General features: G+C 39.3%; 1 protein-coding gene across 10 annotated transcripts in view; it reads right to left on the reverse strand.

Moving 5' to 3' along the window:
• Positions 1-8,405, reverse strand: part of LRRC6 (leucine rich repeat containing 6) — a 95,874-nt gene extending 87,469 nt beyond the window's left edge. For 3 of the 10 annotated variants that reach the window (XM_025202096.1, XM_025202092.1, XM_025202090.1), the window contains exons 1-6: positions 8,059-8,405; positions 6,332-6,437; positions 4,827-4,890; positions 4,170-4,370; positions 919-1,094; positions 231-425 (exon numbers count right to left, since the gene is read on the reverse strand). In XM_025202096.1, coding sequence (XP_025057881.1) covers positions 231-425; positions 919-1,094; positions 4,170-4,370; positions 4,827-4,890; positions 6,332-6,377 — 682 coding nt within the window. In that variant the 5' untranslated portion in view covers positions 6,378-6,437; positions 8,059-8,405. Of the gene's footprint in view, positions 1-230; positions 426-918; positions 1,095-4,169; positions 4,371-4,517; positions 4,580-4,826; positions 4,891-6,185; positions 6,275-6,331; positions 6,438-8,058 lie in introns of those variants that run through there. The other 7 variants (XM_025202094.1, XM_025202091.1, XM_025202093.1 and 4 more) reach the window with 7 other exon arrangements.
• Between the last annotated feature and the right edge of the window lie 2,635 nt (positions 8,406-11,040).

An 11,040-nucleotide genomic window follows, 5' to 3' on the forward strand; every position in this document is an offset into this window, starting at 1 on the left:
TTTCCCTACTATTATTATTCCATTTTGCCATTAAAATGGAGGTGTAAAAGGGATGAAAAGGAGGATGAAAGGAAAATGGAAGTTTTAATTTTCAAATTGAATCAAAAATGGATTTTTAAAAAATTGGGAATTTTTTAAGTCTTGAATAAAGCTTAGCTTACACATTTTCACTTAAAAAAATGTCAGCTGTCTCTAGAAATAATAAATTATGAAGAAAAATCTTAACTCACTTGAATAATCCAAAGTTTCTCCAAACTCATTTGCCATAAACTGGGAGCAGGAAGAGGAATCATAAATCTGTTTCCTTGACTGACTGTATGTCTCATCTTTAGTGAGAGAGGGCTCCTTAGCTGCTGGAGTTTGCCTTTCTGACATCCAGGAATTGTAGCTGAGAGAAAATTCAGAGTCACCTATAAGAGAGGCAGCTGTAAATGTTTATAATTCACTGTAAGGAAAGGGTTTAAAGAACTAGTTGCAGTAGTACATTTTTAAGGAAGTAAGAACACTCAATCACAAGAGCTTCCTCAAATGGTTGATGGCTAGAAGTTGGAATTCCCAATATTTTTTTTTTTAATATAGGGGAAATATGCAGAATAAGAAAAAAAAATGCATAACATTCAACAAAGTAAGGCTATGAAACATTTAAGGTAGAAACATCAATTGATAAATGGGTAAAACAACACTGAATAAGTCTCACCCTCATGGAGAAAGATATTTTTGTCTTCTATTGCTACTGGTTCAATTTACTCTTCAAAACTCTAGTTACATTTTTCCCCCTTGCATTGCTAATCTAAGCAGAGTGCCTGCACAAATCCTGTGACAATAGTTACCGACTTGCAAGGTTCCTAACATTAACAGACTATACCATCACAGGTTCCAACAAGGAACATAATTACTATACTTACAACAAGCACTTACCATAGTTACAGCTCTGACTGGTATCTAGTTTACCACATCCATCAATCCAAGGTTCTTCCATATGAGAAGAATCCATATCACTAAGGACTGTGCTGTTGAGCCATGAATGCGAGGCACTGAGATTAAACAGACTAGCAAGAGAACGATCCCGGATTTTCTTCCTTCTCCTGAATATCCTGGGAAGGAAAGAAACTATACATTTAAAAGGGACTTGGTAAATTAGTTTTATTTATTAAAAAAGAACATTGTCTAGAGGTTTGCATATGGAATGAAAAGGGTCAGGAATCTTGCATGCAGCATCACTTTAAATAATGTGGCTACTTGTTGCAGGGCACTAGGGTGTCCTGCTCCTTTTAAGGGCTGGAACTGCTAGGGAGAGAGCCCTAGCAGTCAGTTGAGAGTCCCAGATGCTGGTTACCAGGGCAGCCAGAATGAGTTAGTTGGCCCACGCCTGCCAGTGGTCAGCTGACCGGAAGGGGCAGGGCCTGGCTCATATATAAACCCCAGGGCTGAGGCCAGAAAGGCAGTTCTCTGCCAGCAGCCAAGGGGGAAGGAGCTCTCCCAGAGCAAGCAAAGGGGAGAGGCCTGGCTGCAAGTGCAGCTTCTGGTACTGTTGAGGGACAGCATGCTCTGTGTGACTTGAATTATGTCATAGCCGGGCAGCTTGAGTTATGTTATAGTCTTGGGGCTTGCATGTTGATTTCTGTTTATAACACCGATGGTTTGGGTGAGACTATCTGGGGAAGGAAGAGGCCTCACTGGGGGCCCACTGCAGTGTGGGGATCCGAGTGCCAGAGAGGGCACGGCGTTTGAGGCACACAGGCCCCAGTGCCAGTGAGGCGCAGAGTGAGACAGGGCTGTGGAGAGCCCAGGGAGGACAAGGGGGCCAAATTACAACAAGGCCTAGACCAGACAACGTCGGTACCATCTGTGAGGCTTGGGGCGTGGTAAAGGGGCGGTTGGAGCCATGCATATAGCCCATAGGGCCGGGGTGTCCTGGGACACCTGTTTTGAAATGGGACCCACGGGGTTCAAGGAAATCTATCAAGACCATGTCCAACAGGATGTGAAGGCAGCCTCCCTATACTACAAAAATCCATCAAAACGTGGCAGGCAAAAATAGAGGGTGTCCATCGGACCGAATTGTCATGGTCAAGGGGCCTTAGGGGTAACACAGCCACCCTTAGAGACCCCATCCCGTGACACTACTTCTAGTTTGGAAGCCAGCCTGCATGGGTTAAATATATATATAAACGCTAGGGCTGTGCGAAGCTTCAGTCCTTGATTTGATTCGGTGGAGATTTGGCCCAATTCAGTGGCTGAATCTCCAAATCTGAATCAAATCAGGAGACCCTTTAATCTCTCCAAATCAAATCGGAACCCTCTGAATCGATTCAGAGAGATTCAGTGATTCGGACGTAGACGTGGCTTTAAATGTTTTTTCTACATACCTCTAGGTAGCAGGCGGCTCGTGAACGCTGAGATGCTGGGGCACATGGAGTGTCCCACAGAAGCGCTGGGGGCTCCCCAGCGCACTTGGAAGCAGACCCAGAAGTGGATCAGAAGCACTTACAGTCCACTTCCGGGTCTGCTGCACCCCCCGGCTTGGTGACTGGGTCTGGGGAAGGGGGGGGTACCTGGGGTCCCCCCGTGGCCGATCACTGAGCTGGGTGGGTGCAGGGGCACCCCCAGCGTGCTCTCCAGCAGACCCAGAAGTGGACCGGACATACTTCCAGGTTTGCCGCCAGGCACTTGGAGGGCCCACTCCTGTGGGATGCTCCATCCGCCCCCAGTATTGTAGCGTTCACAAGCCCCGCTGGTACCTCGAGGTACGTAGAAAAAACATGTAAAGCTGTGTCTATGTCCAAATTGCTGATTCTCCGCATCAGCATTGAATCATCAGGTTAGGATTCGGCCGAATCAAATCAGGACAGTGATCCAAATCAGTGAATCAAATCACTGTCCCCGATTTGGGCTGAATCCAAATCGAATAGGACCTGCTTTGCACACCCCTAATAAGCACTACACTCATGCCAGAGAGACACACATTACCTTTCCCTATGGAAGTTTCCCACTTTTAAAATGGATCCAAAAATGCTTGCCACTTTCTCTGGGGTGTTGCAATTAATTAATTGTTTCAAAACTGCATTTGGATCCTCAGATGAACAATATTAGCTACAATGACATTATAGAACTGGAACTTGGTCAGGTAACACTTCAGTTGAAGAAAAATGAAAGTCTTGCTTGGATAAAGATTTCAGGACAGTATTTTTAAATTTCTGTCTACTTTCTGTTTCGGTAATGATCCTTGAAAGCATGAAAATATTCTCTCTCTCTCTCTAGACTTTCTTCCTTTGGCAAATTGTGTATTTTGGTGTCTTTCTGAAAACAGAAGCTTTTTGTTTATTCTCTAGCATTTTTATTGCATTAGTAGGAAGGTGCATACCCAGAGCAACAGCTCAGGACATTTTCAATCACAACTGAGCATCAAAGATATGTGTTACATACTTATTTGGTATGGCTATGCCAAAAATGGCTCAAGGATTACTCTCAATCTTTCAAGCTGTAGCAGTGAAATAGTGAAAATGAAAGGGGTTATGTAGACTCAGGTGGACGTTTCACATCAAATAATATGTTTTCTAGTAAGCATCATTTGGGGCCTTCACTATGCACAATAGGTTCAATTTATTGGACCAAATACTGTAATTATATTCAGTTTTTGCTCAGGCCTTACTTAAGCAACACTCATATTGACTCTCTGAAAATTACGTGTTCACCACATTTTAGCATAGAAATTACTGTATTTTGTAGGTTAGCCAAACCCGCAAATCTCGTTCCTTAAAATATTAACATTATTATACCCACTTAGGCGCTCTATTATTTTTCTGTGCACAACACTTTTGGAAAACTAAGTAAATAAGAAGCAGCAAGGCATGAAAAGCAGTAAATTTTTGAGTAGTTCTATTTTTATTTTATATTTACTGTCAGTAATATCTGTGTGGTTACTTTTTGGCAACGTTAAAGGCATGACTATGAGAGTCAAGTGTCTTCAACCACTATAATTTTTGTGAATTACTCTGGTTGGAGGGTTCTGTTGCAGTTGTAAAAATGGAAATGTTGTGTGTAAAAATAAAGAAGAGAGTCAAATATAATAGATCATTATAAATATATTCTGACAATCAACCAGAAGGCTCCAGCTGAGCTCAGAATTGGAGCCAATTTCCAATATTAAAGACGTGTAGTTCACTTACCTCACTAAGTTTTCCTTGTAGGTTACACTTGTCTGCGATGGAGTCAATGTTACGTTGCCATCTTCATCTGCCAGAAAACTGTCTTCAGTCAAAATGTAATAGCCATTAGCGAGAAGCCGAGGACTCCGGCGACACGTGAAGAAAGAGCCGGTCAAGGGGTTTATTGAACAACACTCATAGGACGTTTCATTATCCAGAAAGCTATAAGCATAATTGAGAAGGAAAGAAAACAAATTTAGGTGAGTGAATGCCTACATAGTGCAAGGCCACAATTCAATGATAGATCCCAGAAGTGATACAGTTTAAAAAGAATTTTGACCAAAGAAAAAGAGGATGATATTAAATTACCTGGAGTACTCATGTACCACTGCCCACTCTTGGATTTAATTACAGCATCTGTGTTGCATCCCCTATGTTGCAATCACACAATGGAAATTCTACTTTAGCTCACGGATCCAACAGTATCTGAGTTATATATATATTTCTACTACAACTGTGAAGTTCCAAGTGGCCACGGAGAGCAGCATATGCATTAAGTGCAAGGTGGTCATGGTTTTAGGCTAGTATTGGCACCTCAGTCTTAAATGGGAATTAAAAAGAGTGATTTTCAAACACAAAGGTAAAATTAAATGGAACAAAGATCTTTTTACTCAGTACCTTGGCCAAATGTGTCCAGGGGACACTCTTTGCCCGTGCTCTTCTTGATCAGACTCTGAAGAACCTGTTGGGATAAAGACCAGATAAGGAGAAATCCCAGCAGAAGTGTGTTTACATAGGCATGTCCAGTGATAGCCAGACTAGCTGACTGGTTTTCACTTTTAATATGCCTTAGAGCAGTGATTCCTACTTAGGCTTCTGGGGCACCCTGGACTGCCGCCAGATCCTTTGAAGAGTCCTGCAAGCTAAAAGGAGTTAAGTGAGGTCAGAGGAGATAGACAGACAGATAAACTAAGCAGATAAGCCAGACTTAGGCTTGTCGCTGTCTGCACAATCTCCCACCCCTACTGTCCAGACCCCTGTGTAAGGAGGAAAGGTATATAAACTAGATTTTGAAATTGGGTGCCACTCAATTCACAAAAATTAGGGAGAGTTGTCTCGAGTCCTGTGAAGGATGTCTCGAGTCCAAAAAGGTTAAGAACTACTGCCTTAAAGAAAGTTAAAGGAGTAAAAAAGAGGAAAAAAAATAGGAAAGGAAAAGAGACCTAAGGAGAGAAATCAGAATGACTGTGGATAGATAAAATAAATGAATCCTAATGCAAATTAGACTTGGATTGCATCATTTCAACAAAAGCGGCAGAAATTCAAGACATGTATAGCTCATGCCTGCCAGTACTACTGCTTTGCACACTTTAATGTCTTGTGGGAAGAAAAATCCAGGCTTACACAAAGCAAGAGGTACACTTTAATGGTGTAATTTTGGATTCACTGTGAACAGCATATGCACTGATTCATATGAACAATAGTGTTGGAGTTTTCTGATTGTGATTTCTCGGTGGCATTAAAGAGACACACTATTGACACTACATGGTGTATCATGCAAGGGACATCTGCAGATGTGGCACGGCATGAGCAAGGATGCTGATAATGGCAAACATTTAAGAATAATGATCACAGGAGATTGTGGAACTAGGATCAACTCCCACTCGGGTAGTGCAAACCCCCAAAGCATTAAGGTCAGCATCTCATGCTGAAGTTATGCAAGGCATTCATCAATGGAAAGAAATAGGTCTAAAATGGGGTTTAAGTTTACTGGACAAGATGAAGCAAAGGAAAGATCAGAACATTTTGGGATGGCAGCTGGCAGAAGCTTCCATTAGTATAGCAACTAGACTACAGGGGTACTGCCAAAACATCAGTCAGCTATTTATACAGACATGTGTCAGAGGCATGTTGTTCAGAATTCAGTTTTACACATCAATTTGTATTTTATGCATATTAACAGCTACTGAAGTACTCTTTCCTCTACTGGTTTTATTTTAAAAAATGACGACTTTTCAACCAATGGGAAAAACTTACTTTCAAAGGAGGAAATGCATATTCATTCGAAAGGGCAACCTCTGTTGTAAAAAGAGTACATATCCTGACAGGTGCTTATTAGATCTCAGTAATAACTCAAAATATAAAATCTAAGTCAGTAAGCCCTGGGCGGGAGGGAATCATACATTTACTTGCTGTTGGTGTTGACATTAGATGAGATATTTGATACATCTTGAAAAGGCCTATTGCATACGCTCTGGGACTCCGGGTATTTCAGATGACCTGCAAAAGCTTTTGAAAAAGAAAGTGGATATTTATTCAAAGTGAAATGCTCTAAGGTGCAATAATATATTGACAGAACACAACTGTATACGATATACTCCACTGATGTGAATTTACAACTCTTTCTTAGGTGAAACTCATTAATTTCCATGCCAAATCTGGTTGAATAAGGAGTGCAGAACCAGGCCTAAAATCTCTTTGGTCAACTGCAATCTCTATAATCTGATAATACAGCCTCTTTCATAGTATTTCAATCAATGCAATATAGTGTGCTTGGATTTATGTTTGTTCTAAATGCAGTAATGCATGTACTTTATTTTCCTCACAATATGCTATTGTCTCATTAGAACATAAAACAAGCACTTAGTGAGAAATAAAGTTTATATATAGCAGCTTACATATGAATAGTGCTTTCATTAGGAAGCATTGCAGTGCGCTATATAAAGTGATATATAGACTATGATTCCTACCGAGCAAATACATAGACATGCGATTAGCTTTACTCAGGGAAGTTATCTTAGTAAGTCTCTGGTGTTTGCAGGACTATGATAGGGATTACATCATTCAACAATGATATGCAGGAAAACTTAAAGTGGACACAACAGTTCTTTAACAGCATGAGGCACCGTTATAAATCTGCTTACAATAGGAAATGAGGGAGAAACATATGGTCACAGAAAAACCAGAAGAAATAGAATAGTCCCTATCATTTATGCATATCTTCAAGAATAGCTTAAAATCATTTGACATTTACAAAGCAATGTGTTTTGCGGTGCAATTAATTTATACAGAATGGTTTTTTCAATTTCAAATTGTATCAGGTAAAGTTAATGTCAGGTTTATAATGACATGATGGGCTTTTAACAAATAGTTCAGTAAACCAAATTGTCTGTTTACATTATTATATATAAATTATTGATTTGCAAACATTGACTCATTAGTAAAGCAGACTTTTGGCAATCATGACTAGATCAACGTCTATCATTATTTACAAACACTAGAGGAAGTATGCATGCTTTAGTGGGTTTCACTTTTCTTCATTTATTCAGAACTGAAACTCTAATGATATTAGCTACAGAACAAAATATCTTAACTTTCACTTTCCAGTTATTTTAAAGTCAAACTATTACATTTGTGATCCAAAACATCAAATGCAACATGGCCTCTAGTTCAACAGAGAACCTTTAAACTAACACATGACAAAAGATGAACTATGAACAAACAATGTATCCAAGATAAAAGCAAAATGAATGAATATCAGCAGCCTTTAATGGCAATTACTTAAATAAAATATCTATGAATCAAAAGCATTCCCCAATTCAATATTTTGGAATCACTTGAATCGGAGCATGAAAAATCCAGTCTTTCTACTCATAACACACAAATACATGCATGGTTCAAAACAATTTATTTTAATCATCACTCTCACTGACAAATTAACTAATCTGCAAACCCATGATGCCCTCAATCCATAGGTAACTAAACCTCTGTGCATGCTGCACTCTGCAGTGTAAATATTGACACTGGCATCTACCAAAACAAATCACTAGCCATTAACATTTTATGAGTCTAAATACCAATATTTTTCTCATATCTTCAAAAGATAAGAAATATCTGAGAAATAATTTACTTGTTCATGCGTGTCATTTCTTAAAACAGTATTTTACTCTCTTCTGTCTGCTGGTAGTGATGAAAGCAATCGGAAAAAAATGCAAAGTTTCTTGAAGAGTTGACCGTAAATGAAGAAATCCAGGGTTTAGCTATGTGTCAGTTCAGAGAACGATCAAAACATAAATGTGTAAAATATTCCAAACCTTAACACTCCGATTTGTTAAAAGCTAACAAACGTATGCAAAAAGTTTTTCATCACGGTGTAACTTGCTCTTTGTGCAGCTTCCTGGAACAGAATTATTCTGAAGTCTTCAGAAAGGCAGGTCTATCAAGTCCTCCGTTTCCTTTTGAAAACATACTGTGCAATCAGAACCAAAGAGGCAGAATGAGGTCATGCTTCCTGTTAAGTAGCCTCACATCAGAAGCATTCGTTCTGAAGAGCAAACTAAAGATTAAGATTAGTCCAATGAACAATCCTGCAGGGTGTTGTAAAATGCAAGATATGCTAGCTATAAATAACCATCCTTTCCCATTATATCACAGGGCATAAACACACCATCTTTTTCTATGATACTCATAAAGAAACTTGAAACAATATGTTTGTCTTGTCTATTTGTAAAACTGACAAAGATATGACTCTGAACGCTTAACAATCATATATCCAAATCACTCAATACACTTTTGTTGTACTGAGAATTTAAGGCCTTTCCTATTTCAGAATGACCTCACCTTACTGAAAAGATAGATGGATGTTAATGAGACATCTGAAAGCACTGATGCAGAGAGGAAACATCTGTACATAATTCACAGTTCAACAGCAGGTGACTATTTTTCAATAATTATGTTAAATGGATGATTATAACACAGTAATGCAAATATATACCATACTTTTACTAACTTATGTAAAGCTAAACTATGTAAATTCCTGCCCAGATACCGCAGTTGAGTGGGGCAGAGTTGGGCAGAGCCAGAAAAGCTTTTAGAAAGAGACATAGTGACTATACCTCACTGATACACAAAACCTTACGAGAAAAAAAATACTAATTTGAACTGTGAGGATAAATTTGGTCTGTATAAATCTTGCAAATCAGAATGATTTGGTTTACAATAGTTTCCATGGGAAATGTTAGAAACCCTATCACATGGGATAAGTAAAATTAGGTTGTTGTAGGGATTAAGGCCACCTCCGACTAAGTGCTAATACACTAAAGCGCAGTAAAATTAAGCTACTGCGCATTGTCACTAAAAGAGTGAGTGCTTTCACTATTGCACATTAGGGCAGCCTAATGCACATCTAGTTAATACCTCACATTAGAGTTACTAAATGTAATGCACAGTAGCAAAAGCGCATTAGTGAACATGTCGGCGCTCCCAGTAAGTAATTCTGACTTCTGTGGTTTTATGTTTCAAAGACAGGTGAATAGCGTGGCAGTATAGAGAGAAATGTGCACTTTAATAATTGACTATATTATTGTCTTGAAGAAAGGAAAAAGCTGCCTTTGTTGAATTTGCAAAGCAAAAATAGAAGCACAAGTTCTGAGTTTAAAAACAAAAAACCGAGTAGTAATCAGGCGACTGGGGTTCTGTATTGCATAACACGGCTGAAATGTTTCATTTAAAGACCTTCTACTCAAAACTGAATACAAAGGACTAAATGTTCTCTTCTGTAACTTCCTTGAAGTCACTGCTTATACCAAGTGTTACATTTAGCCCAACGTGAGCAATGCTTCCATGCTTGCATGAACTTTACAACTTACAGCAACACATCTTTTTAAAGGAAACAGAAAGCAGAAGGAACCCATTATCTATTTTAATTAGAGTGTTTCAATTCCAGATTGAGAATAAATGTCATTGCTGTAATTTTACCAAGCACATATATGTTAAAAATACAGGATAATCTGTATTAAAGGGATATTGTTATCTTACATGAAAATCACATTTATCTGAATACATTTTGCCTAGGGTTACACTGCTTCCTGGTAGCAACACCATAGTTCAAGGCTGTGTTCTAATATTGGGCAAACAGCCTGTTTTTGAGTGTATTTGAATTTTCAGAATAGTTTTGGTCTGTTTTTCTTCATTTATTTTCAATGGGGGGTTTATAAATTGTTCTCTGATTTAAAGCAGAGAGAGGTAGTGAGCCAAAAGCCATGTTAGCCTGAAGTCAGGCAGAAGGCCGGGTAGAAATGCACCTTAAAAGACTCGCTACAGATTTTCCTGGATGCGCCAAATGAAAATCTCTAAGTCAGGGGTATGAACATTTTCCTGGGACTCCTGATATCTCTCTGCTGGGCCATATCCCTCCTAATCTACCAAATAAAATAGTTTCCCCTGCTTTTGCTTAGAGTCCAGAGCCTGCCATACCACATATTCATCATGCCTCTGGACTGTGATGCACGGCAGGGGTAGCATGTTTCTTTCCAGGAAGAGTTTGTAATCTAAGTGTAACCCACACAAAAAGATACAAGCCTTGTGGTACTACAAAGATGTTCTAGTTTCAAAATATGATTATGTTTTATATGTGCTATATGTGTGTCACCCGGGTGTACACGGGTTTGTACTTCCCTCTCCAATTGAGGGAATTATTGGCAGTGCAGTGTGCTGTGGAGGGACACAACAGCCCAGTGGCCGCCTCCGTCCCCTATAGAGTCAGGTCCAGTCAATCAATATCTTAACTATATACAGATTTATTATTGCAATAAAACCATTAAAGGGTAAAGACATAGATTATATATATATGTACAAGTTTACAAAACAATAAACCCTATTGAGATATATATATCTATATCTATATCTATATCTATATAGGTTCATTAGAGGCAGGTCCTGGGTTCATTGGAGGCAGGTCCTGTCAGCCCAACCTAGTGGCCTTCTATGACCAGGTCACAAAATCCTTAGATGCAGGGGTAGCAGTGGATGTAGTCTTTCTGGACTTCAGGAAGGCCTTCGACACTGTCTCTCACCCCATTCTCATTAAAAAACTAGGGGACTGTGGCGTTGA

The sequence above is a fragment of the Alligator sinensis genome, unplaced genomic scaffold (genome assembly GCF_000455745.1).
Source record: "Alligator sinensis unplaced genomic scaffold, ASM45574v1 scaffold651_1, whole genome shotgun sequence".
NCBI lineage: Eukaryota > Metazoa > Chordata > Crocodylia > Alligatoridae > Alligator > Alligator sinensis.